This window comes from Pogoniulus pusillus, chromosome 14, assembly GCF_015220805.1.
Source record: "Pogoniulus pusillus isolate bPogPus1 chromosome 14, bPogPus1.pri, whole genome shotgun sequence".
Taxonomy (NCBI): Eukaryota; Metazoa; Chordata; class Aves; order Piciformes; family Lybiidae; genus Pogoniulus; species Pogoniulus pusillus.
This window is the reverse complement of record NC_087277.1, coordinates 26,291,597-26,319,181: the sequence shown is the minus strand read 5'-3', so window position 1 is coordinate 26,319,181 and position 27,585 is coordinate 26,291,597. Positions and strand designations below refer to the sequence as shown.

Below are 27,585 nucleotides of genomic sequence, written 5' to 3'. Positions count from 1 at the left end.
AAACTGAACTTTGCACCTAAGTTTACAGTACATAAACTGCGGAATAAACTTAATAAGATGACAATTTCCCTCCCTATATATCCAAATAAAATCAGATGTTGCAACTCTGTTTTCAGCATCCAGATTGGACTGTTTAGAGGTTTTAAATTTTCACTCTTCAACTGGAAATTTTCTCCTAATAAGTGCTAAAGACTTAGCAGAACAAAAGAAAGATCATTACAAGTGTTATTAGAATAAGATAAAAGCTCCTACAATCCCTGGCAGGTAAAATACAGTCCAGGATTTCTGTCGTTTGGATGGATTTTGGGGGGATTTGTCTTTTCTCCTATCTCACTGGCAAGCAGCCTTGTTTCAGTGTTGTGCCACCAGAAGTAAATATCAGTCTGCTTGCCGAGGTACCCACAACTGTGCTGCCTGTAGGACTCGGTGCTGCTCTGGAATTAGTAACTCAGTGTTAACAGAGGGCAAAGACAGCATGACAAAAGGTCTTAAAGACTTTCATCTGGAAATGATGTGTGAGATTTGGGGAGGGTGGCAAAACACAACGGCTTTCTTCTGCTCACAAGCAGATGCATACCAAAGGGGTAGCATTGAAACCCTGCTCCTCACCTCTCAGGTGCCTGTGAGATCTTGTGAGATGCTGAGCCCTTGATGATACACAGCACCCCTGAGGGGTAGGATGGCCTGGTGCACAGGAAAGCACCTCACTGAGATCCCCCTCAAAGGGCTGAAGGGCTCAGGGATGCACCTCAAATCCATCAGGGTGTAACAAGATGGGAGGGAGCCTGCACAGCTTGGGGAAAAAAAACTTTTGCAGGGTGTGAAACTCTTCAGTGAAAAGACCAAAAAACAACCAACCAACCCCCACGTCAGAGCAATACATTATGAGTGACAGCATCTTCCCCCAGCACCTCTCCTGACCACCCCCAGCTGCTAACCTGCTGTCCTCACACGTGCATCTCGTCGCAAGCAAACTCATTCCTTACGTTAGCATTCAAAGGGTAAAAACACTCGGACGGAGGGAGGGAAGGAAGGGGAGAAAGGAAAGAGGGTGACCTATAGCTTTGCTGGACTTCATTTACTTCCACCCCAAAAGCGAAATCGCCGCTTCGGGGTGGGGAGAGGAAAGGAAATTAAAGATTAAGGAGAGGGGGACAAGGGGACGGTGAAAAACGAACAACCAAACAAAAAACCAAACCACGACCCCAAGCAGGGAAAAGGGTAAGTGATGAAAGAAAAAGGTGAGGGGGACGGGGGAGTCTCTCCCTGCCCTGCCGCTTGCACTCGCTGCCTGCGCTGGCAGGGATATTCTCGGCCAGGGTACCGCGTACTCACATCGCGGAAGATGCGCATCCCCGCTCCCAGCTCCGCCGCCATCCGTCCGCCGCAGCCGCCAACACCGGCAGCGGCGGCGGGGCCGGGACAGCGGCGGCGGTGGTCGGGGGGGTGCGGCAGGACCGCCCCTGCAGCCCCGGGGGTGGCTGCTGTGCCGGGGGGCCGAGCCGCACGCCCCGCCCCGCCCCGCCTCGCCCGGCTCTGCAGCGGCGGCGCCCGGGAGGCTGGCAGAGAGGCGAGCGCTGAGCCCTCCGTGGGGCTGGCGGAGAGGCGAGCGCTGAGCCCCTCTATGGGGCTGGCAGAGAGGCGAGCGCTGAGCCCTCCGTGGGGCTGGCAGAGAGGCGAGCGCTGAGCCCCTCTATGGGGCTGGCAGAGAGGCGAGCGCTGAGCCCGCCGTGGGGCTGGCAGAGAGGCGAGCGCTGAGCCCCTCCGTGGGGCTGGCAGAGAGGCGAGCGCTGAGCCCCTCCGTGGGGCTGGCAGAGAGGCGAGCGCTGAGCCCCTCCGTGGGGCTGGGGGACCAGCGTGTCCCGGCCCGCGCCGCCGCCTGCTTGCAGCTGTGGCGCCTCCGTGGCTAGCGCTGCTTTCGCTTCAGCATAGCAGCTCGGTTCTTGCAACCGGTCGGGGCAAGTTTTCATCATCGTTTTGGCTACTTTTGCCTCCGATACAGTCGCTGAACGTGCTTGGAGTCTGCAGAGCGGAGGGGTGCTGGGGCACGGCTGTGCTTTCACACCACGGTAAGCTGGGCTCTGCAGAAGCACACAGGCTTGAAAAGAAGGTTTTAAGTGTCATGCACTCAGCACTGCTCAGGCCACATCTTGAGTGCTGTGTCCAGGTCTGGGCTCCTCCATTGCAGAGAGATGTTGAAGTGCTGAAAGGTGTCCACAAGAGGGCGACAAAGCTGTGAGGGGCCTGGAACACAAACCCTATGAGGAGAGGCTGAGGGAGCTGGGGATGTGCAGCCTGCAGAAGAGGAGGCTCAGGGCAGAGCTCATTGCTGTCTGCAACTACCTGAAGGGAGGCTGTAGCCAGGTGGGGGTTGGTCTCTTCTGCCAGGCAACCAGCAACAGAACAAGGGGACACAGTCTCAAGTTGTGCCAGGGGAGGTACAGGCTGGATGTTAGGAGGAAGTTGTTGGCAGAGAGAGTGATTGGCATTGGAATGGGCTGCCCAGGGAGGTGGTGGAGGCACCGTCCCTGGAGGTGTTGAAGCAAAGCCTGTCTGAGGCACTTAGTGCCATGGTCTGGTTGACTGGCTAGGGCTGGGTGCTAGGTTGGACTGGATGATCTTGGCGGTCTCTTCCAACCTGGTTGATTCTATGATTCTGTGTAGAGCTGGGTAAGTCTAAGCTGGGCATTAGGAGAAGTTCCTCACAATGAGTGTGGCAAAGTTTTGGAACAGGTTACCCAGGAAGTTGGTTGTGGCTCCATCCCTGGAGACATTGAAGGCCAAACTTGATGGGGCCCTGAGAACTTGATCTAGTTAAAGACATCCCTCCTCAATGCAGGGGGTCTGGACAGGATGACCCTCAAGAGTCCCTTCCAACCTGATGCATTCTGTGATTCTACGTATCCTTCAAAGTGGCCTCGCTGGAAGAGAGCAGCTATGAGGAACAACCCCATGGTGTTATTTCAGACATGTGGCAAGAGGTTCTTGGCCACTGAACACTGTGCAAGGGGATCTTTCCTGTCACCACACACCACCAGTGAATATCCTTCTATAATATTCTCTTTTTCCATCTTAATTTTGTATTATATTATATGTTATAGTATTGCATTATTATAGAATCATAGAATCAACCAGGTTGGAAGAGACCTCCAAGAACAACCAGTCTAACCTAGCACCCAGTCCTAGCCAACCAACCAGACCATAGCACCAAGTGCCTCAGCCAGGCTTTGCTTCAACACCTCCAGGGACAGTGACTCCATCACCTCCCTGGGCAGCCCATTCCAATGCCAATCACTCTCTCTGACAACAACTTCCTCCTAACATCCAGCCTAGACCTCCTCCAGCACAACTTGAGACTGTGTCCCCTTGTTCTGTTGCTGGTTGCCTGGCAGAAGAGCCCAACCCCACCTGGCTACAGCCTCCCTTCAGGTAGTTGTAGACAGCAATGAGCTCTGCCCTGAGCCTCCTCTGCTGCAGGCTGCACACCCCCAGCTCCCTCAGCCTCTCCTCACAGGGCTGTGCTCCAGGCCCCTCACAGCTTTGTCGCCCTCTTGTGGACACCTTTCAGCACCTCAACATCTCTCTGCAATGGAGGAGCCCAGACCTGGACACAGTATTCAAGGTGTGGCCTGACTGATGCTGAGTACAGGGGAAGAATAACCTCCCTTGTCATCTATACTAGTATAGGTTATATCTATTTCATAACAGCTCCTACAGTGATGTTCTGACTTCATTAAAACATCTTCAGATGTGAAAAGCCTCTGCTGTGGTGGGACTTGCTGTGTGTGGATATTCCTGCTTCTTCCACCTCCCATTCCACACTTCAGAAGGAAACCTAAGGAGAGAGAACTGTCCAAAAGGAAAACCAAGGCGTTTTACAAGGTGAGATATTTTTATCTCCTTTCCTAAAGATGGCTTGAAAATGAGATGGAAAAATCATCCCAGACTACTTTTGCTTTTTAATAATTCAGAGATTCACAGATTGCATTGGGTCAGAAGGGATCCTTGGAGGGCATCTTGTACAACCCCCCTGCAGTCAGCAGGGACAGCTCCAACTAGAGCAGGCTGCACAAGGTCACATCCAGTCTGATGGTGAATGTTGCGAGAGACAGAACCTCAACCACATCCCCAGGCAGCTTGTTCTGAGAGGCTTAGATGTAATAAACCTGCTTTTTACAATGGGAATGTAGGAAGGTGTTTCTTAATAGGGAAAATAAGAAACCAAGTCTAAAGGTTGTCTCAGGAGCACAAAGGATGTGTAACAATAAAGAAAATCTTGAGGCTGCAAAGGGGCTTGTTTTGGTTAACTGTCATAAAGCCAACAACAGTTAGCTGTTTTTGTATTAAACTTACTGAATCCTAGACTGCACAGGGTTGGAAGGGACCTCTAGAGGTCATCTTGTCTAGCTCACTGCAGCAGGAACATCCCTAACTAGATCAGGTTGCTTAAAGCCCCATCAAGCCTGAGGAGACTCCACCACCACCCTGGCCTATCTGTTCCAGTGTTGCACCACCCTCATAGTAAAGAATGTCTTCCTAATGTTCAATGTAAGTCTACCCCTGTGTAGTTTAAAACCATTGCTCCTTGTCCTGTCACTACAAAACCTTGTAAAAAGTCCCTCTTGAGATTTTTTGTAGGCCACTTCCAGTAATAGACAGCCACTAGAAGGTCTCCCTACAGCCTTCTCTTCTCCAGGCTGAACAACCCCAACTGTCTCAGCCTTTCAACAATTATTTAACTATATTCAATAATGACTATCTCATAATTAAGACTTCTGTTGAAGTAGCAGAAGCTTTGCCTTTGATTAGTCTTAACATTCACTATGGGTATTTAAAGTTTGTCTTTTCTGGACACACTCCAGCATCTCCACATCCCTCTTGTATTGGAGGCTCCGGAACTGGATGCAGTACTCCAGGTGGGGTCTCAGTGGAGCAGAGTAGAGGGAGAGAATCACCTCCCTGGCTCTACTGGCCACACTTCTCCTGATGCAGCCCAGGCTCTGGTTGGCTTTCTGGGCTGCAAGTGCACACTGCTGGCTCCTGTTGAGCTTCTTGTCCACCAGCACCCTCAAGTACCGCTCCTCAGGGCTGCTCTCCAGCCACTCACTGCCCAGCCTGGATTTGTGCTTGGGATTGCCTCCACCCAGATGCAGAACCTTGCACTTGGTCTTGTTAAACCTCATGAGGTTGGCTTGTGCCCACCTCTCCAGCATATGCAGGTCCTTCTCTATGGATCCCTTCCCTTCAGCCTGTCTGCTGCACCACACAGCTTGGTGTCATCAGCAAACTTGCTGAGGCTGCACTCAATGCCTCTGTCCACAGCACCAACAAAGATGTTGAACAAGACTGGTCCCAGGACTGATCAACAAATCTATACTGTCCAGTTCCTGTGATATGCTGCCAGAGTCATGATGGGGTTAAACTTCCATAACTTACGGGTGTAAGTTGCAGCACAAGAGGTTCTGCCTCAACACAAGGGGGAACTTCTTTACTCTAAGGGTCACAGAGCACTGGCACAGGCTCCCCAGAGAGGTTGTGGAGTCTCCTTCTCTGGAGCCTTCCAAGGCCTGTCTGGATGTGTTCCTCTGTGAGCTGTGTTAGGATTGTCCTGCTCTGGCAGGGGGGTTGGGCTCACTGATCTCCTTGGGTCCCTTCCAACCCCTAACATCCTGTGATCCTATGATAATGTTTTCCAGGTCATACAGAGCAGTGAATCCAAATCCCATAAATCCATATTATTGCCATTACTGCCTCACAGAGTGCATTCATTGCCCTGTGGGCTGTTTCATGAAAAGACTGTTTTCAAAAGGTCAGTGCTACCTGACAGCTAATTAGGGACTGTTCTCAAACTCTTGTGCTACTCAGAGAGCGAAAGTGGTTGCAAATGGAATTGTCTGTAGGATAGAGAGGGTTTGTTGGTGTCAAAGCATTTTCCATCATAGAAAAAAAAAAGATAGATCACCAAAAAAACCCCACAGACTATTCCATAATTATTGTAACACTTGGCTGGGTAAAAAAAAAAGAATCTGAAGCCATGAATTGCTGTTGCACCTCAGACAAAACTAGTTCAAAAGTCCTTTCTGCTTTGAAATGTTGGGGGTGGAAGAGGCTGTAAATATATAAGCAGTTGATCATTGAATCATAGAATCAGCCAGGTTGGAAGAGACCTCCAAGAACAACCAGTCCAACCTAGCACCTAGCCCTAGCTAGTCAACCAGACCATGGCACTAAGTGCCTCAGCCAGGCTTTGCTTCAACACCTCCAGGGATGGTGACTCCACCACCTCCCTGGGCAGCCCATTCCAATGCCAATCACTCTCTCTGCCAACAACTTCCTCCTAACATCCAGCCTAGACCTCCCCTGGCACAACTTGAGACTGTGTCCCCTTGTTCTGTTGCTGCTTGCCTGCAAGAAGAGACCAACCCCACCTGGCTACAGCCTCCCTTCAGGTAGTTGCAGACAGCAATGAGGTCTGCCCTGAGCCTCCTCTGCTGCAGGCTGCACACCCCCAGCTCCCTCAGCCTCTCCTCACAGGGCTGTGCTCCAGGCCCCTCACCAGCTTCATCGCCCTTCTCTGGACACCTTCCAGCATCTCAACATCTCTCTGGAACTGTGAGGCCCAGAACTGGACACAGGACTCAAGGTGTGGCCTGACCAGATCATTGTAAGTAAAAGATTTCTTCATTATCTGTTCATAGGCTCAGAGGACATTGCCCTTCAATCAGAAATAAGAGCTTTTTCATTGGAACAGGATATTTTTTCGCTCCCCTCTCATCCCTAATTAAATAATCCCTTCTATTAGCTGCTATGTTAATGTTTATTCTTCATGTGCTCAGGTCAGGCTCCCTCAGCCAGTTCTATATAGCCACGACAGCTGTGCCATCTTGTGGTCTGCACAAAGCCTGTAATGTTTTGTAGCTTGGAAAGTAATCAGAAGTGCATCCTTTTGCCATCAGCCACAGACAAAGTAGCATGGAACAAATGGCACCCCCTAAGTAACAGCCCAAGTATTCTGTGAGCAGAAGATGCCTCACTTGGTGCCATGGTCTAGCCTTGAGCTCTGTGGTAAAGGGTTGGACTTGATGATCTGTGAGGTCTCTTCCAACCCTGACGATACTGTGGTACTGTGATACATGCCCAACCCTAAAGCTCCTTGATTGGTGGACGAGCACAAGCTCTCATTGTGCTGATGTCCAGGGGGGTCTTTTCACTTTCAAAATGCATGCATGTCCTACCTAGAGTATTAGCAACCCACAGCAAAAATCTGTGAACCTCTTCTTTTGGGTGACTTTGCTGTCTACAACTACCTGAAGGGAGGCTGTAGCCAGGTGGGGTTGGGCTCTGCTGCCAGGCAACCAGCAACAGAAGAAGGGGACACAGTCTCAAGTCGTGGCAGGGCAGGTCTACGCTGGATGTTAGGAGGAAGTTGTTGGCAGAGAGAGTGATTGGCATTGGAATGGGCTGCCCAGGGAGGTGGTGGAGTCATCATCCCTGGAGGTGTTGAAGAAAAGCCTGGATGAGGCACTTAGTGCCATGGTCTGGTTGACTGCCTAGGGCTGGGTGCTAGGTTGGACTGGATGTTCTTGGAGGTCTCTTCCAACCTGGTGGATTCTATGATTCTTTTCCATAAGATCTTGTGTTTCCAAAAAAGCAGAAGATTTATCTAGCTGTGAGGTATCCTTGCCCATGGCAGGGAGGTTGGAGTATATGACCACTAAGGTGCCTCCCAATGTTAGCCATTCTATGATTCTATAACCTGCTGTGGGTCAGATGCTGGTTGAAGCTACTTTTTGTGGGCATGTTGCTCTTGTTGCCATTCATTTTGCTCCTTGCTTTTAGGAGCAGCAGGAGATGGGTTTACAAGGGCTAGGTAGATCTGATTCCAGTTTTCCAGAGCAAAGAAACTGCTTTTTCTGATGTAAAACTGGCCTTTTAATCCCAGCATTAATAACCTGTGCTTAAAGAGCAGTCTCTCCCACAGAGAGAAGAGGTGATTTTGCTTTCTGCCAGGCAATTTGGCATCCCTTGGGCCTCTTCTTTATGTCCAGCTGCAAAACACAAATTCCTTATGGTTTCTTTTTTCCTGCTGCAGGATGGCAGTGTTCAAGGTGGTACTTCCACATGTTGATTAGCTATTGTCCTAAATTGCCTATGCTTTTATTTGCTTCTACTAGTAGACAACTCTACTCCCTGATAGTCTTTTTGTTCCTGTTTTCCAGCCTGAACAAATTTATGATTCTCATGTCTAGCTGTGCCAGCTAAAAAATCCTTTTCTTTCCCTGAGGTTTGGTCTTGATAGCTTTACAGAGAATAATTGCTTTTTGTTTCAGCCTGGGTTTTGCAGGACTAAGTTAAGCTCTTTGATGTTTCTCTTATTAAAAGAACCTATCAGTTCCCTCATCATGTCTGCCTTCTCTCCACTGGTTTATGTTTGCTTCTCCTTTTCAAAGCAAAGGACAGGGGTTTCTGCCACCTTCTGGGTGCCTTCCTTGCAAGGAAAATGTCATTATGTTCTTCTCCTCTTTCCTAGAAGTAGTTCAGACAACACTTTCTAGGTACCTTTGTTCCTTTGAAAATAAATCCCTGGACCATCATCCCCCCAGAGTGATGAATTCCCTCCCAATCTGTAACACAAATCTCATTGTATGTCCAAAGGACACACATTTGATGGACACTTATCACACTACTGTGACTCCATGCCATAAAGGCCTCTGGTTCCTTGAGAATGACATTGCAGTCTTCTGCTTTGTCACATCTGCAGTTTCAGTTAAAAATAACACTTTAAGGTCACAAATGAAAGCAATCTTTCTGTGTTCCTTATTTGATGCCACCCAACACAGGACCTGTTTTTTTTTTTACCAGCTGAAAGATAAGCTGGCAGCACTATCAATTGGGAATGAGTCCAGAAGGTGTTGTCATACTTGCATGCCCCTATGGAACCCTTCTGATAGTGTCCATGCTTGAGGAAAAGTGGGAGGCATCACTATCTGTGCTTGCTGGGTTGCAGCCCAGGTGAGGATTAAGTTGTTCAGCATGAGAGTGGTGAGACTTTGGAATGGGTTGCCCAGGGCAGTGGTTGAGGCCTCCTCCCTGGAGGTGTTTAAGGCTTGGCTTGATAGGAGGCTGTGGCCAGCCTGCTCTAGGGTAGGGTGTCCCTGGCCACGGCATGGGGGTTGGAACTAGGAGGTCCTTGTGGTCCCTTCCAACCCTGACTGATTCTATGATTCCAAGAGAAGGGACACCCGTGGCATGGGCACCCACCAGCTGGATGATGCAGCTCAGCATCTAGGGCAGGGTTGTATTTGTTTTATGAGCATCCTTGGAGCATCTAGTAAAGAAAATACCTCAGGAATATGCGTGGTTGGAAGAGGAGTGTGTTGCAGAAATCTGTTTAGCTTGCTCCACAGATCAATGTGATCACAGAATCATAGAATCAACCAGGTTGGAAGAGACCTCCAAGATCATCCAGTCCAACCTATCCCCCAGCCCTATCCAGTCAACCAGACCATGGCACTGAGTGCCTCATCCAGTCTTTTCTTGAACACCTCCATGAACGGTGACTCCACCACCTCCCTGGGCTCCAGACTATTCAATGTGAATTATATCAGAGACATTTACTGATCATTTCAACTCTCAATATATACCCTCAGGGCTTAAAGCACATGCCTACACATTAGCATAATTAGTCAAGGACAACCCACTCAATCAGCATAAACCATGCCTTGCTTTCCTTATTAACGAGGTGTCCGTTATCTATCCCTTCTGAGATGAGTTAGCAGCTGCTAGTGAGAACCAAGGTCACAATCTGGCTGTCATTATTCTTCCTCACTCTGTTCCCACATAAGCAGTGTTACAGAAGGTGACTAAACCCACCACAAATCCATGAGGATCTCTCCTGCAAACCTCTTTCCAGCACAGTAATTTTCCTTAGCATAGAATCAGATTGTCATCTGCTCTGTTCCAAACCTCATGAACTTTTATGGTTCTTTTATGAGTTCCTTTATCATTCATCTAACAGTTACACTCTCAAGAGGCAGCACATTAAATGTTTTCCTGAAGTCCAGATAGATGAGATCTGCATTTCCTATTCAGATCTTTTACACATCAAAGAAGCTTAGTTTGGCATGATCTACCACTGGTAAATACATGCTGCCTTTGATCTCATTTTCTATTAACCTCTGTGAGCTAAAATTGTAATAGAGGTGCAGTGTTTCAAATTAGAAATCAGAGTTCCCACAAGCCTCATTATTATACTTGCTTTAGTGGTTTCCTTTTGGTCACTCACACTTATACATTCCTGAGGATCAGTGTGAGTACAATTAAATACAAATATCATGGTCCTGGAAGTGAGACATTAAAAGCTGGGCTACAGCACAAGCTACAGCCTTAGGAAATCATAGAATCAACCAGGTTGGAAGAGACCTCCAAGATCATCCAGTCCAAACTAGCACCCAGCCCTATCCAGTCAACTAGACCATGGCACTAAGTGCCTCATCCAGGCTTTGCTTGAACACCTCCAGGGATGGTGACTCCACCACCTCCCTGGGCAGCCCATTCCAATGCCAATCACTCTCTCTGCCAACAGCTTCCTAACAACATCCAGCCTATGCTTCCCCTGGCACAACTTGAGACTGTCCCCTTGTTCTGTTGCTTTTTGCCTGGCAGCAGAGCCCAACCCCACCTGGCTACAACCTCCCTTCAGGTAGTTGTAGACAGCAATTAAGTCTGCCCTGAGCCTCCTCTTCTGCAGGCTGCACACCCCCAGCTCCTTCAGCCTCTCCTCACAGGACTCTGTTCCAGGCCCCTCACCAGCTTTGTCACCCTTCTCTTGACACCTTCCATCACCTCAACCTCTCTCTTGAATTGAGGAGCCCAGAACTGGACACAGCACTCAAGGTGTGGCCTGACCAGTGCTGAGTACAGGGGCAGAATAACCTCCCTTGTCCTACTGGCCACACTGTTCTGCCACAGCCTGTTCTGGATTAGTAGATAGAAACATCACTCACAGAAGGTTCTAGAACTGGAGCTCTCCCTGTCCCAGTTGGGCTGCTTAGTACAGCCATGGGCTGTCCTGCAGCCACAAAAGCAAATGCTCTGCCTCCAGTGGGCCCAGCACTGACTCTCTCACATTTTTTATTTGAAATAGAATCATGGAAGCATTTTGGTTGGAAAAACCCTCTAAGATCATTGAGTCCAACTATTGACCTTACACCACCATGGCCCCTAAACCATGTCCTCAAGTGCCACATTTCTGGAAAACCACCAGGGACAGTGACTCCACCACCTCCCTGGGCAGCCTGCTCCAATGCCTGACCAAATAGTCCACTCTAGCATTAACTCTCAGGGATCTCTTACTTTTCTCTTCTCATCTGTTGCACTTTTACTGTAAACAGTGTATGAAACCCACATTTTTTGTTCACCTTTTGAGCAGAATGACCTAGGCTGCAGGCATGCCCTGCTCTCTGAGCTCTCATCTGCCATGAGAGGAGTGTTCCTTCTTCAATTTAGACTTTAGTTTTCACACTGCCGCCTAATACTGTCTAGCCAAAAGCCTTAGGGAATTTTCTTCAGTCACTCCTAATTAAAGTGCTAGAACAGCATTTTTTTTTTTCAGCAAACATGTCCTCTTCTGGCTCTCAGCCAGACCTGGTTGAATAGAATAATAATAATATTTGAATTTTATTTCTAACTTTATACATTAAAGTGTTTGCTCAGCACTAAACAAGCAAATCATCAAACGTGCTCGTGAGTAATGCATTTAGCAGAAGCTGTAAAACATTCGTAGAATGGTTTAGGTTGGAAATGACCTCAAAGCTCAGCCAGTTCCAACCTCCTACCATAGGTAGGGTCATCTCCCACTAGAACAGGTTGCTCAAGGCCTCATCCAACCTGGCCTTGAACACCTCCAAGGAGTGAGCAGCCACAACCACCCTGGGCAACCTGTTCTAGTGTGTTGCCACCCTCACTGGAAAGAATCCTTTCCTAACAAATTAAATGATATTGAAAAATACTCAGATTGCTCTCCCTCAAGATATAGAAGGAAGCTTGCTTCCTTTTTTTAGAAATGGGAGTTTATAAATCTCTAATTTATATTTTGAAGTATAAAGGTGGTGCCTGTATTAATTCTAAGTACTATTACAAGAGGCATGTGGAGATGCTGGAGCATGTCCAGAGAAGGGCTACGAGGATGCTCAGAGGGCTGCAGCAGCTCTGCTATGAGGACAGACTGAAAGAGTTGGGACTGTTCAGTCTGGAGAAGAGAAGGCTCCCAGTTGACCTCCAGGATCTGAAAGGAGATTACAAAAAAGCTGGGGAGGGACTTTTTAGGCTATCAGGTCTAGGGGGAATGGAGCAAAGCAGGAGGTGGGGAGATTCAGAGTGGACATGAGGAGGAAGTTGTTGAGCATGAGAGTGGTGAGAGGCTGGAATGGGTTGCCCAGGGAGGTGGTTGAGGTCCCATCCCTGAAGGCATTTAAGGCCAGGCTGGATGAGGCTCTGGCCAGGATGCTCTAGGATAGGGTGTCCCTGCCCATGGCATGGAGGTTGGAACTAGATGATCCTTGAGTCCCTTCCAACCCTGACTGATTCTATGATTCTGTAACTAAGAATCCAGAACTGTTCTCTGATGAAACAGCATGAAGGCAATTTAAAGAAGGCAATTTCTTTGTTTTATTGCTTTTGTCATTCCCAGTGAGTTTCTGAATCTAATTGCTTTAGAAATTCTGAATCTCACCCACCAAGTCATTAAAACAAGAGGTTGAAAGCTGTGCAAAGCTTCTCTCCCATTCCCCTCTGCATGGCGCTCAGGAGTTTTGTTTAGTCTTTAGAACGCTGTGGTGCATGGGAAGAAGTTTGCCAGTCATACCTGATTCCCACCTTACATTCTTTTCTTTCCCTCCATTTTGCATTTAAATGTCCCATACTGAAAGGACATGAACAGGCTAAATGAGAGCAGTGGGAATCAGAAGCACACAACCTCTTATCTGCACCAGGAGCGCTGCCCACGCTAAGCCTTTCCCACAGGTCAGAATTTGGGAGTTAACAAGGGTTAGAAGCATTTGTCATGTATTTGATTAAACCATGAAAGCAGTTAACAAGAGGATGACCTAAGACACCTACTGATAGGCTATCAATTTCTACAAACCACACATTAAAGCTGGGCAAGTGCTTACGTAGGGTGTGTTCTCCCCAGCTTGGGCACTGCCTGCAGAAGCCAGCACCATCTGCTGGATGCTCTTCTTCCCTCCCTAAGACTGTGTTTAACTGGATCTTTAATAACTTTAAGCCTTTAAGAACTTAAAAGTCTTTAATAACTTAAAGCCATTGGCTCCGAATTCTGTTTCTCAAGGTAGGAAGTGACCAAATCATCAGAAAAGTTTATGAGAGGGGAGCTTTAATTCTGGTGAATATAAAAAGAAATTCTATGATGGGGACAATGCACAAAGTCTCCTTCTCTGGAGCCTTTCAAGGCCTGGCTGGATGTGTTCCTCTGTGATCTGTGTTAGATAGGATTGTCCTGCTCTGGCAGGGGGGTTGGACTCGATGCTCTCTTTGGGTCCCTTCCAACCCCAAACATCCTATGATCCTATGATGAAAGTGCCAGATTTCATCTTTTCTTCATCTGTCTTTACTCAGCATTTGATTTGTCAATGTGAGTATTCTTAGGCAGTTTCTTGACTGAGGGAATTTCATCTCTGAAACTCTTGTCTGAATGAGAAAGCTCCTGGAGATGTATGACAGCTGTATTTGTGTCCTTTTATCTTTTCAGTTTGAAGTATGCATAGGATCCCAGCTGACATCTCTTGTCATGGAATCAAAGCTGGAGATGGGGAGACTCAGAGTGACAGGACTAGGGGGAATGGAGCAAAGCTGGAGATGGGGAGACTCAGAGTGACAGGACTAGGGGGAATGGAGCAAAGCTGGAGGTGGGGAGATTCAGAGTGACAGGAATAGGGGGAATGGAGCAAAGCTGGAGGTGGGGAGATTCAGAGTGACAGGACTGGGGGAATGGAGCAAAGCTGGAGATGGGGAGATTCAGAGTGGAGGTGAGGAGGAAGTTGTTGAGCATGACAGTGGTGAGAGCCTGGAATGGGTTGCCCAGGGAGGTGGTTGAGGCCTCATGGCTGGAGGTGTTTAAGGCCAGGCTGGATGAGGCTCTGGCCAGCCTGATCTAGGGTAGGTGTCCCTGCCCATGGCAAGGGGGTTGGAACTGGCTGCTCCTTATGGTCCCTTCCAACCCTGACTGATTCTATGATTCTAACTTGAGCCTGGTTTAGGCAGAATAGCAAGCCTGGCAATTTCATCCTTGCTCTCTGTGTTCATGCAGTAAATAATAAAAAAGATAATACTGGTGTATAATCCATTTTGTTTCAGAAGTTATGTATCACCTATTTCCTTAAATGTTGAAGGTCTTTGTGGAAGTACAGGGCTTCTTGACAGCTTCTTTCTCTTAGCAGTACTTCTGTTTCACTAGCTTTGTAACTGGTGAATGGAAAATAAGCCTTGTTGAATAATCATACTAAAATATAGCTGGCAGACAAAGCTTTCTGTTGAATTTTAAGGCAGTGGGTAATCAGTTACATTTATGACCCTCAGAAAGGACCCTCACAGCCCCAGGGCCTTTGTCCAGAGCAGTCTCTCTCTTCAGTTGCCTCTGCAGTTGTGTTATCCCTATGCCAGCTTCCTTCATGGAATTATGGAATATTAGGGTTTGGAAGGGACCTCTACAGATCACCTAAGTCCAACACCCCTGTCAGAGCAGGATCACCTAGGGCAGGTCACAGAGGAACACGTCCAGGCAGGTTTTGAATATCTCCAGAGAGGATGATTCCACAGCCTCTCTGGACAGCCTGCTCCAGGGCTCTGTCACTCTTACAGTGAAAAAAGTTTTTCCTTATGTTCACATGGAACCTCCTGTGCTCCAGCTTGCACCTGTTGCCCTTTGTCCTATCATTGGACATCACAAACCTTGCTGCTTTGGGCTCTGGGAAGCATTGCATGCACCATCCTAGTCCTTACTACTCTGCCTCCTTGCTCAGCAAACAGACGTGGAAACCAGAAGCCTGCCTGGGAGGTGGCATGTACCACAGGAACATCCAAACTGAATTTAAGGCTAGCTGGCATCAGAGAGGTGTATATAATCTGTCCTTTCATGGCCTCTGCTGTGCATCTTGTTCCTTGTGTGTGGTTCTGGTGGAATCTTTGCATTTTTTGGTCAATAATGAGGCACAGGTAGTTACATGGTAAACGTAAGTGGTTATCAGGTGGGTCTCACTTAAAAAGGACATAAAGTGTTATCTATGACATTTTAAAGCCACTAGAGCAGCCCTCAGCAAAAGAACATCATCACTGTCTGTGAAAGCCTGGAAATAACTCCTCTGCTAACTCTGGATCTAGAGTAAGGGCAAAGATGAGTCCACAGCAGATTAAGACCCTGGGCTTGCAGGAGAGGCTGTGCCCAGATCTTACAGTCTCACTGAATTGCCAGAGTTGCAAAGAGGATGTGCACTCTCTCCTCCTGCTGAAGACAGCAGCATTACTTGCTGCCCAAGTGGCACATGCCCTGACTACATTGGTCTCCACTCTGTAAGCCTGCTGTACTCCAGCCACTCCCAAAGCCCTGCTGCAGCAGGACGGCTGCGCTGTCTGCAGGGTGCACACACTCTAATCTTATCTTCATGCCAAAGGTCAGACTTCCATATGTGTGCTCAGTAATAAATATCCCTAATCTCTGGTAAATAAGCCTTGATCCTTCTGCTGGTATTTGGTTTGCATTTCTTTTTGGTTGTTTTCTTCCTGCCCTTGAGAACAGATGTTGGGTCCAAATCCACCAAAACCGGTCTGGCAAATAGTTATCAGTGGTTACCTCTGATGGTTTCCCAACCACAGATCCTTAGCATCAACTCATTTTAGCCTTGTTCTTTACCCTGTCTTTGGGAAAATCGAAGTCCAGCTAAAGCAAATCTCCACCAGCTTCATTTGTAGGAGCAGACAGGGAAATTACACAACAGGTCAGCAATGCAACTCCATCCTCTTTCTAATTCCCTATTAACCTCAAGAGAACCAAATCATTTTTTTGCCATGCCCCAAGTACATCCCTTTGGTGGAAAGCTTTTTCCTGTGGAGATACTGTTTGTGTATTTGGCAACTCCAAGCCTTACTCCTCCCTCTAATTATTTTGTTTAAGCTTCTTTTCCTAATCTATCCATTTCTCCCTGATCACCTCTTAAAACAAACCAGAAGGGCCTCATTTAGATTAGCACTCACTTCCAACATGTAAAACCAGATTTAAAGCTGGGGTGCACCGCAGATTTACAGCGTTTACTAGCATGGCTTGGTGTCAGTATTTAACCCTTAGACCACAACAACCCCATGCAGAGATACAGGCTGGAGTCGGAGTGGCTGGAGAGCAGCCAGACAGAGAGGGATCTGGGGGTGCTGATTGATACCTGCCTGAACATGAGCCAGCAGTGTGCCCAGGTGGCCAAGAGAGCCAGTGGCATCCTGGCCTGCATCAGGAATGGTGTGGCCAGCAGGAGCAGGGAGGTCATTCTGCCCCTGTACTCTGCACTGGTTAGACCTCACCTTGAGTGCTGTGTTCAGTTCTGGGCCCCCCAGTTTAGGAGGGACATTGAGATGCTTGAGCATGTCCAGAGAAGGGCGACGAGGCTGGGGAGAGGCCTTGAGCACAGCCCTACGAGGAGAGGCTGAGGGAGCTGGGATTGGTTAGCCTGGAGAAGAGGAGGCTCAGGGGAGACCTTATTGCTGTCTACAACTACCTGAGGGGAGGTTGTGGCCAGGAGGAGGTTGCTCTCTTCTCTCAGGTGGCCAGCACCAGAACGAGAGGACACAGCCTCAGGCTGCGCCAGGGGAGATTTAGGCTGGAGGTGAGGAGAAAGTTCTTCCCTGAGAGAGTCATTGGACACTGGAATGGGCTGCCCGGGGAGGTGGTGGAGTCGCCGTCCCTGGAGCTGTTCAAGGCAGGACTGGACGTGGCACTTGGTGCCATGGTCTGGCCTTGAGCTCTGTGGTAAAGGGTTGGACTTGATGATCTGTGAGGTCTCTTCCAACCCTGATGATACTGTGATACTGTGGTCTTCAAACCATGAAATGCCATATACACAGAGCTGCAATGTCTGTCTTGTAATACACTTTTGTGCTGGCAGGTGGGGTAAAAGACTCACACCTAGGAAAAGCAGTGGTGGTGGTACAAGTGCCTGTCTTCAGCGTTTGTATAACTGAGTTGTCAGATGGATAAAGCAGAGAAAACAAAGCATAAGTGTCCTGGGTTAGGGTGGATCCCTCTGCAGGTAGAATAAACTCAACCACAACATGGATTTTTTTTGGAAAGTCAGGGGGAAAAAAATGAAATTGCATTTCTGATTGTTTAAATATAACAGTATAAGGAGAAAATAAACTACTGGAGAACTATAATAACCTTAACGAGGGTGGGGAAGGGGTCAAGCAGTAGCAAAGCAGTAAAAGCAGCAGCAGCAGCCAAAACAGCAGCGGGGGAAGACAGCAGTGGATGCAGCAGAAGCAGCAAGGGGAAGGTCCAAGCTGTGCTTCTAGACACAAAGCTCATGATGCTCCAGTGAAATTACATTAACTGATCCACTGTTGCCATTCTATGGCCTATCCCTGGAATGTTCACCTCTCCCCTGTGTCTGAGCTAGAAATGTAGCTTAAACGGCCACAATAACATTTAGAAGGCAAGAAATGTACTGTAGGACATTTTCTCCTTCAGGAAATGAAGCTTCACTGAAAAATGAACCATGTGAAAAATGCCTTTGATGAAATCCTATGAAGAACTGAAAAGCATTTGAACAGTAGCAGTGTGCTTAAATTTGATCCTTTTCAGGATAAACTGTCATGTTTGAGACTCAAAGCTCATTACTAATTAGTTCTCTTAGGGCAATGCATTTTAGACTTCCTGAAGAAGCATCTCCTCCAGAAACTTGTTTTAAGAGACTGAAATCAGTTTTGGTTTTGTTCTCGTTCAGAATGAGCACAACTTTCAAAGAGTCAGAGTTTTTCCTATCAATTCTGATTGCTGAGCAACTGAAAGGAATTGGAATGATGTAACAGCAGAATTAATTTGAGAGTCTCAGTGGAGACAACAGTAAAGATCAGAAATGAAGGCTGATGAAGTAGTAACCACCATTCTCCCATAAATTTTGCTAAGAGAAAATCTTGCAGGAAAAGTATTTTTAACAGGTTTTGTTCTGGGCCTCTCCAGAAAAGGCCAAGTCCTCTTAGTCTCTTAATCTCTTGAGATGTGCCCAAGAGAGGCACAGTTTAACCTACCAGAACTAAAAAGGCAATCTGAGGAGTGTGTAGGTGCAGGCAGTAAGAGCAGGCTCTGGTATCCAGGTAAAACTCCAGTGACGTAGCACAGCCTACAGGTTCCATGAGTGTTGCTAACTTCTAATCTTCCTACCAGTAGCTCTGGGGATCCCAGTTGAGAAGCAGAACATGCAGGTGGCTTTTCAACACCTACAAAATAAGGTCAGTTGAACTTTTGATGTGCAGTATCTGCAGTTATTGAGAATATTCAGTTCATACATCCCAAGTGCCTCATTCAGTTTAGGTGTAGCAATGAACTTCTGCCATTCGGTGCTGCCGTCTCTCAGTGATGAGAGATGAGCGAGGCAGTGAATGTTTAATCTGTAGATGTCTTTCATATATTTAGTTATAATTTTATTTACCATTGGAGAATTTTTGGTGTAAGTTTATAGAGGTTTTGATCCAAGATTTTTTCTCTGCTGTCAGAGAAATAAAAGATTTTGAAGAGAGATGCAGATTAGTGATGCAAATTCAATACTGATTTTAGGATCATAGAATGGTCTGGATTGGAAGAGACCTCCAAAAGTCATTTAGTCTGACCCCCTTTGCAGTCAGCAGGCATCTTCAACTACATTAGGTTGCCCACCTTTATTCATCTCCAAGAATGGGGCCTCAACTACTTCCCTGGGCAACCTCTAGATCTGTAGTGTTGTGCATTGATGTTGTGAGTGATGACTGGACCTGGCTGTGTTGTCTTCATTTTAATGTGGGGCCCTTCAGGACATCTCATAGAGGCATGCTGGTGTCAGGGGGTAAGTATCTCCCAGTGGGCCACATCACTGGGCCACATCAGAGGTAGTTACTGTGTTGTTAGTCTTACAACCCACAGTCACTTGTGGGTCACCAGTTGAAACTTCTGCACCTGGAAATCTGCTAATTCTGGGGAACTTTAGTAACAGGGCATGAGACTGAGGGAAATACTGGATAGTTCTGCTGCCTGGGCAGTTTTAACAAATGAAGTTAAAGCTTTGCTTTGTTCCCAGAATAAGCAAATTCAAGCAAAGCTATAGAGAAGAAGAGTCTGATTAGTCTCTGGTGATACTTGCACAAATTTCCACTGAAGTTAGCACATCTCCACTGACACTGCAGCCACAGGTTTAAACCATTCTCTTTTCATTATCAGGATGGCAGCTGATTGTTCATTGTTACATATTACATAGCATTTGCAGGTAACTGGTGGCAACTGCATGCTGCCTTTTGTGGGAGAATTTCTCTCTCCTTCATCCAGTGGCCCTTGCCCTCTGCTCACTTTACTAAGTCACATGAGAAACCAGCAGTACAACAGAGAGTGTTGCTTATTGGCAGAGTTTTCCAAGATGGGCTAATTATTTGGCATCTGTACTGGTTTCAGCCAGGCAAGGTTTTCCTTTGATTCTCTACTTCAGAAATAGCAACCAGAGGTGTTCTTGGTGCATGGCTTCCACAAATAACCTCCCTCAGGTTCCACTGGCAAGTACTTTGTGTAGAGAGTGATTTGCCATTGGAATGGGCTGCCCAGGGAGGTGGTGGAGTCACCAGCCCTGGAGGTGTTCAGGAAAAGACTGGATGAGGCACTTAGTGCCATGGTCTGGTTGACTGGCTAGGGCTGGGTGCTAGGTTGGACTGGATGATCTTGGAGGTCTCTTCCAACCTGGTTGATTCTGTGATTCTATCATCTTTTATACTATTTCTATTAATTAGCATCTCTGTCTTTATTTCAAATGATAAAGGCATTCTTGGTCAGGTAAAGAAAATTTGAAAGGATCCTTACATGTAGAAGATGGGAGCTGAAGTTGGTGCTGGGAGAGCCCAGATACAGAATGGGGCTGCATGCACTGGTTTGGAAAAGCCAGCTTTAGAACTGGTGAGTTTGGCACCCCAGCCCATCAGCAAAATCCCTTGCAGTTTAAGTCACTGGGTCTTTTAAATACTGAAGCTTATCAGAGGATGAGTTTGACAGCTGTTGAAACATAAAAGAAGGTGATTAAAGAGCTGATACTTCCTTCTTGTACAGATAATTTTACCATCAAAGCAAGCATGGTATTTTTATTCCTCCCTATACCTGCTGGACGCACTTAATGCACCCCAGGATGCCACTGGCCCTCTTGGCTACAGGTGTACATTGCTGTCCCAAGGAGAACCTGCTGTCCACCAGCACTCCAAGGTCTTTCTCCACACAGCCTCTTAGTTCCTACACACCATATGGCATGTTTGAAACTCTCATGAAAGGACATCTGCTGGGTTTAGCAATGCAACTTGATCTGCTTTTTGTACTGAAGGATAATGTTGACATCACACATTGTACCTATTTGCTCGAGGTGTTAAATGCCAAAGGCAACTTCAAACACATTTGAATGCTTTTGATCTTCTTTCTTTTCCTTGTCAAACAGTCATTTTGTAGACATTTTTGGTGCATTTTATAGAAGGTTTGGAAGAGTTTCAATTTCACATGTTTCAATTTCACAGCAAAACATGTATGTTCTTGTATAGCTTGCTAGATGGATGCTTTCCTTTGTGGACCACCCTAGGTGATCCTGCTTTTGGCAGAGAGATTGGACTTGATGATCTCTGGAGGTCTTTTCCAACCTCTAACATTTTGTGATTCTCAGTCTGGTCATGCTCACTGTCAGCGTGGGCACAGAAAGTAGAAACCTCAGCCAAAGTGGTTGGATAAGGATTGCATCCTCAGTGAAATGAGCTCAGATAATGAGTAGATTTAAGGTTAGGTGGACAGCTGGCCCTGCACTTCTGGCTCTTCAAATACTTCCTTTTTTAAAGCCTTCCTTATACCAAATGGCCTCAAACTGCACCAGGAAAAGTTTAGATTAGATATCAGGAAAGATGTTTCTACTGAAAGAGTGGCCAGGCATTGGAAGAGGCTGCTAAGGGAGATGGTGGAGTCTCTATCCTTGACAGTGTTCAAAAAACATGTAGCCAGGGCACTGTGGGACATGGTTTAGTGGGCATGGTGGTGTTAGGTCAGTGGTTGGACTTGATGATCTTAGAGGTCTTTTTCCAGCCAAACCAATTCTATGATTCTATGTCAGACTAATCTGGAAGACCTTGGTACATAAAGAGGAAAATTAGGAATACCTGAGACTCTAAGGTACATGTGATGGAGTGGTGTGGAGTTGCACCCAGAACTGATTACAAAATCATAGAATCTTAGAATGATCTTGGTTGAAAGGGACCTCCACAGCTTATCTAGTCCAACCCCCTCTGCAGTCAGCAGGGACATTCTCAACTAGATCAGGTTGCCCAGAGCCCTGTTGAGCCTCACCTTGAGTATCTCCTGGGATGGGGCCCCAACCTGGGCAACCTGTTCCAGTGTTCCACTACCCTTATGGTAAAGAACTTGTTCCTAATATCCAATCTAAATCTACTCTCCTCTAGTTTGAAGTCATTGCCCCATATCCTGTCACTGCAGTCTACAGAGCAACGCTTCAGTATTTCCCTTGGCTATAAATTAGTCCTCTCCTATTGGAAAATATTAATAACCCACAGAAAGAAGAATGAGCCTAGATTTTAATGTAAAACACACAGCTGATTAGGCTATCCAGTTTCCAGTAAGGAATTCAACAGCAAATCTGCTGTAAGGATGGAATGGCATGTCAGCTGGTCATGGCTCAGGACTGGTGCCTGCTGCCCATCTGGCAGTAAAGTGATAAAGCAGCAACAGCTGCTAAGGGGTACAGAGCAGTTAATTTGAAGAGGTCTGCATGCCTGAAGGAGCTGCTGTAACTGCCTGAGGAAATCATACACCCCTCCTACTCCAGGGTCCTAGGCAGAGTGCCAGAAAGTAGACAGGAGGGACGACAAGAGTGGGGAGCATCCTGCTGTTACCAGCTGGAAACAGAGGGTAAAGGAGGACGTGGTTACCACTGGGACCAGACACGATGACTCCTAGAGGTGGAGCAGTGTGAGGGTGTCTGTATATTAACAAAAGCTATTGTTTCATGAAGGAATACAAACAACATGGAGAAAGTTCTTTCAGAGTGTGGTTAAAAAAAAAAAAGATGTGAAAAACAGGAAGAAAATTGTGGGAACTTTTCCTGCTGCACAAACTTACTTTAAATATATATACATGGTAGTCCTCTTAAAACTATTCAAGAGAGAAAAAGAACTCAATATAAACCTAAATCTGTATAATGAGAGCAAGGAACTGATTTCAAATCCTAGGTTTGGTATTGCTGTCCTTTATGTATAACTTAACTCTTCTGCAAGTAAGCACTGCATGGAGGTTTGATAAAAATAGCTCCTCCAATGCTGGAGAAAGCTTGTAAGGTGTTCTTTTGAGGAAGAAGAAATGCTCTTAAGTTAGGACTTGATTCACATAATCATTTCTGTTATTTTGGGAGGAATAATGGAGGAAGATTGAATTATGAGGCTGAGAATATCTTCACAGGATCACAGGCTCACAGGATGTTAGAGGTTGGAAGGGACCCAAGGAGATCATCGAGTCTAACACCCCTGCCAGAGCAGGACAATACTATCTAACACAGATCACAGAGGAACACATCCAGACAGGCCTTGGAAGGCTCCAGAGAAGGAGACTCCACAACCTCTCTGGGGAGCTTGTTCCAGTGCTCTGGGACCCTCACAGTAAAGAAGTTCCCCCTTGTGTTGAGGTAGAACCTCCTGTGCTGCAATTTACACCCATTGCTCCTTGTCCTATCCCAGGAGCAGAGCCTGTCTCCCCCCTCCTGACCAGCCCTCATATACTTATAAACATTTATCAGATGCCCTCTAAGTCTTCTCTTCTCCAGACTAAAAAGCCCCAAGTCCCTCAGCCTCTCCTCATAAGCCATGCCCTCCTGTCCCCTCATCATCCTTGCAGCCCTCCACTGGACCCTCTCCAGCAGATCCCTGTCCCTCTTCAACTGGGGAGCCCAAAACTGATCACAGTATTCAAGATGAGATCTCACCAGGGCAAAGTAGAGGGGGAGGAGAACCTCCCTTGATCTGCTGGACACACTCCTCCTAATACACCCCAGGATGCCATTGGCCTTCTTGGCCACAAGGGCACACTGCTGTGCCAGGGTTAACTTGTTAGCCACCAGGACCCCCAGGTCCCTCTCCACAGGACTGCTTTCCAGCAGATCACCTCCTTCCTGAGGTATCTTTGATATGCTGTTTATTTTCCAAGAGGATGGCTGAATTTGCAGCCTGCCTGCTTTGCCTGATGACTCGGAAAGCACTTTGGAACAGATTCATTTAAATGTACAATGTGTTTGATTAAAGGTATGCATATTTTCTAAAGGTAATTTTAAGTGCTTCGAGAGGCAGATGGAGACAATAAGTCCCACACTTATTGCTTACACAGTGTTTTGAGGATGCAAAGTACAGGAGTGCCAGACAGTTGAAAGAAAGCTGTTGAAATTGTAACTGCTCCAATAAAGGCTGAGCAGCAACTGTATAGCTGGCTGAAAACCCCAAACAGCCACCTCCACGAATTCTAAATCCAGGTCAAGTTCTGAGCTAAAGAAGACAGGAGCTGTAGAGCACACCAATGGAACCCCCTGGCTGCTTTCAGGTTTTGTGGATGTCTTTGCCTGAGCCTGTCCACCAGCGACACACACAACTTCTCTGTGTGTTCAATGATGCTGCATGCATCTGTTTACAATATTCTTTTGGGGGGGCTCCTGTGCAGAAAGCACAATTTTGCCCAGGATACAGCCAGAACAGGACAGACCAAAGTACCTACTTCTAGCAGCAAAACCCATGAGCTGCTGTATCTTTGCAAGACTGAGTTTGGAAACCTTTGTCTGATTTTATCTAACAATGCCATTTGAAGCAGGTTTACTGAATAACTTCAATTCAAACACTTGCTTTTGGGTATCAATGCAAGCAGTTTAAGTCAGTCTCCAATGAATAAATAGTTTCAACACATCCAAATATTTTTAGCACAGCTCTTCTGGCTCTGTCAAAGCTGGTAAGAGGTGCAATTTGGGAATGTTTGCTTTCAAAAGTCCAAATTGCCACGTGCCTGCAATCCTACTTGCCTAAGCTGTGTGCCTTATAGAGATCTGCTCTGTAGACAGGTCTCATAATTAGCAAACACACTGATCTTAATTACTGTGTGATCCCTCTTACAGCATTCAAGGTTCTTCCTCCTTCTTATGGAAAAGCTACCCTCAAGTGCAGGAAAAGAAAGGGTGCATGGAGGTTGCCTTGGATAGAGTGGTTTGGGGCAGGAGGGAGCAGGGTCTTTTGTGCACAGATTCTGTTCTTTTGCGCTGTTTCTTGTACCTTCTCCTGTATGAGTCCATTTAAATAGTACTAAAAGACATTTCTAGGTTTACAGCACTTTTTGTGACTGGAGGAGTGTCCTGGTGGTGCTGGGGCAGAATCCCAGTCCAGCTGTGAGCTGCAGGCCATGAGCAGTTCTGAGTCAGCCAGGACAGCTGACTCCAGTTGGCTACAGGTGTATCCTAGACCATCATCATCACATCCAGGATAAAGGGAGAAGTTTTCTAAGGAGGGGGCAGCTTCCTGTTGGGGCTTCTCTTCCTTCCTCTGCTCATGAGGACAGCTGTGACTGCTGTGCTTCTGCTGGGCTGAGTATAACTTTGTAACTGTGTGCTGGCACTGCTATCAACCTGGCCATTTAATTAAATCTGTTTTCATTTCAATCTGTGGGGCTTTTCTCCTTTTCCTGTATCCATTTCTCTGCTGGGGAGGGGTCATCAGGTGGTAGAACAACTTCTCAAGTGTAGCCCCAGCGATGGGGACAACATAGATAGGAAGCCTGGGAACAGGACTGAAAAGAACCTGCAGCGCTTCTCATGTGGTTTCCTATCAACATCCTTTAAAGCCATATCAGCTCTCACTTGCTCATCTGATCATTCATTTATTGGTATTCTGTATCTACCTTCTGAGCTGCTTGATTTGGAGTACCTCTTTGAATTCCTGAGTGCCTGCTAAGCCTGCTGAGGGCTACTGAATGCCTCAAAAAGAAAGAGGACACTTAAACCCTTTAGCAAAATCATTATAGCAAACCTAATGGATTGCTGCTCTTGAAACTACATTCTGTCCCTGATCTCAGCTCCTGGAATAATGGTGCAGACACCAGAGCCCAGACAAAGCAGGCAAGAAGTGGGGCTTCCACTTTGCAGTCTTACTAGATAAGAGGTAAGATCAGAAGAGATTTAGAACTGTTTTCCAAACCCTGTCATAATCTGCCTCTTTACACTGCACTACAGAGGAGAGCCATGCTGCCTACTGAACTCTAACTTCTGGGGCCTCTAGTCAGGATACTCTTTTGCCTGAGGCTAGGGCCATAACAATTTAGGCTTGAAAGTATGTTTTCACCAGTGTTTAATGTCAAATCTGAATGTTCCCTCAGAGAAGGGTTGCAACTCATCACTTAGCCAAGCTGGAAACTGAGAAATAATATTTAGTAGAGGTACTACAACAAGGACTGTAAGCTTGTAGGCTGCTCTAACTGCTTTGTTACAGAAAGAGTGCTTGATGTAGTGTAATGCTGAGGCAAGGGTTCTGCCATTGATTTTGGAAGCTGGATTTTTTTCAGTCCTCATGTGAGAGACTAAGAGAGTGATTTGCCATTGGAACAGGCTGCCCAGGGAGGTGGTGGAGTTGCTGTCCCTGGAGGTGTTCAAAAAAAGTCTGGATGAGGCACGTAATGCCATGGTCTAGTTGATTGGACAGGGCTGGGTGCTAAGTTGGCCTGGATGATCTTGGAGGTCTCTTCCAACCTGGTTAATTCTAAGAGTCTGTTCTATTCTACAGAGGCATAAGAATCTGCTACATTCAATGCCTGCAGGCAGTTCCCACATGGTGGTTTCTCAGATAAGGGAGTAACAACAAAGATGGGAAAGAGCTGCTACAACTTAGCTATGAGCTAATTATGATTCAAGACAACATGAAAAAATAAATCCATGAGCTTCTCTCTGATCTTATGCTGCTGTAATGGAGATCAGTGGCCTGCTTTATACCAGCAAACTTAAATAAGTGTTTGTTTATTCAACCCACAAACACAAAGTTCTGCTTTAGTGCTGACTTGAAGCTAACCTTAGAGCTGTTTGATAAAGGCTAGTGGTAAAACTCAGTCAACTATTACTGTGCTGTTAAAATGGAATCCTTGGATCTTGGATTAACCTTTAATGTTAAGGAATTTTACAAAAATTACTCATCCAAAGTAGTAGGAGAAACTGACCTCCATCCACAGCCTGCTAGGACTGTACCCTTGCCATGGAAAGAGGGGAAAAGGCAATGGTCTTTGCTTTGCAACTTAGTCTAGCATACTTTAAAAGAGTGTGTGTATGTATAAAGGACATAGCTATAGCATTCCAGTGTCTGAAGGGATTCTATAGGAAGGCCAAATAAGGACTTTTCATAAGAGTGTCTAGCAACAGGACAAAGTAGAATGATTTGAAGTTGAGGGAGATTAGGTTTAGACTGGATCTCAGCCAAATAAGGACTTTTCATCAGAGTGTCTAGCAACAGGTCAAAGGGGAATGGTTTGAAGTTGAGGGAGAGTAAGTTTAGACTGGATCTTAGGAAGGTATTCTTCAGTATGAGGGTGGTGAGGCTCTGGAATGGGCTGCCTAGGGAGGTTGTGGATGCCTCCTCCCTGGAGGTGCTCAAGGCCAGGTTGGATGCAGCCTTGAGCAGCTGAGTCTAGTTGAGACATGTCCCTGCCCATGGCAGGGAGGTTGGAGTAGGTGGTCTCTGAGGTCCCTTCCAACCTAATCCATTCTATGATTTACATATGGGATTGGATAAAAGGTGTTGCAGATCTATCAAAAGGAATGCAATTGCTTGTTGAAGAATATCAGAGTCCACTGCTTGAAAGCTACAGATGCTAAGAATATATTAAGTTTTCCATTTTCCTGAGCCCCTCCCATTAAAAGTGCCCTGAGCATGATGTGTATTTAGATACACTTCTTACTAGAGTAACAGTTAGGTGGAGAAAAATCTGCACATAAACAACCTCAATAAATTACTGAGTTTTCTATTCCTCAGACAGGCTTTGCTCACCATACCTTATTTCATGATATCCAACATTCATTTTGAAAGCACATCTGCTGAATGCTACTGCTCTCAACAACTGCCTCAAGGATTCTGTTGCATAAAAATTCCCAGTCTGTGGTCCTGGTAGAAGTAAGTAATTACACAGTTTACATTTTGCATTCTGCAATTCAGGAGGATACTATAAATGTAATAAACTTGATCCCTGGTCTATAACTTATTTCCCAAGGCTTCCAATGTTCCTCTAGTCCTCATGAGCAATTTCTTGAC

General features: G+C 46.6%; 1 protein-coding gene and 1 long non-coding RNA gene across 4 annotated transcripts in view; one reads left to right on the top strand and one right to left on the bottom strand.

Moving 5' to 3' along the window:
- The window catches only part of NECAB1 (N-terminal EF-hand calcium binding protein 1), a 45,515-nt gene extending 44,033 nt beyond the window's left edge, over positions 1-1,482 (bottom strand). For both annotated transcript variants that reach the window (XM_064154664.1, XM_064154665.1), the window contains exon 1: positions 1,336-1,482. In XM_064154664.1, coding sequence (XP_064010734.1) covers positions 1,336-1,377 — 42 coding nt within the window. In that variant the 5' untranslated portion in view covers positions 1,378-1,482. The remainder of the gene's footprint in view (positions 1-1,335) is intronic.
- LOC135181453 (uncharacterized) lies at positions 1,007-27,585 on the top strand. 2 transcript variants are annotated; one of them, XR_010304882.1, is made up of 3 exons: positions 1,007-1,221; positions 3,749-3,882; positions 27,314-27,585. It is a non-coding gene; the product is annotated as an uncharacterized LOC135181453 (long non-coding RNA). The 2 variants fall into 2 exon arrangements; XR_010304881.1 differs by lacking the exon at positions 1,007-1,221 and adding an exon at positions 1,746-2,069.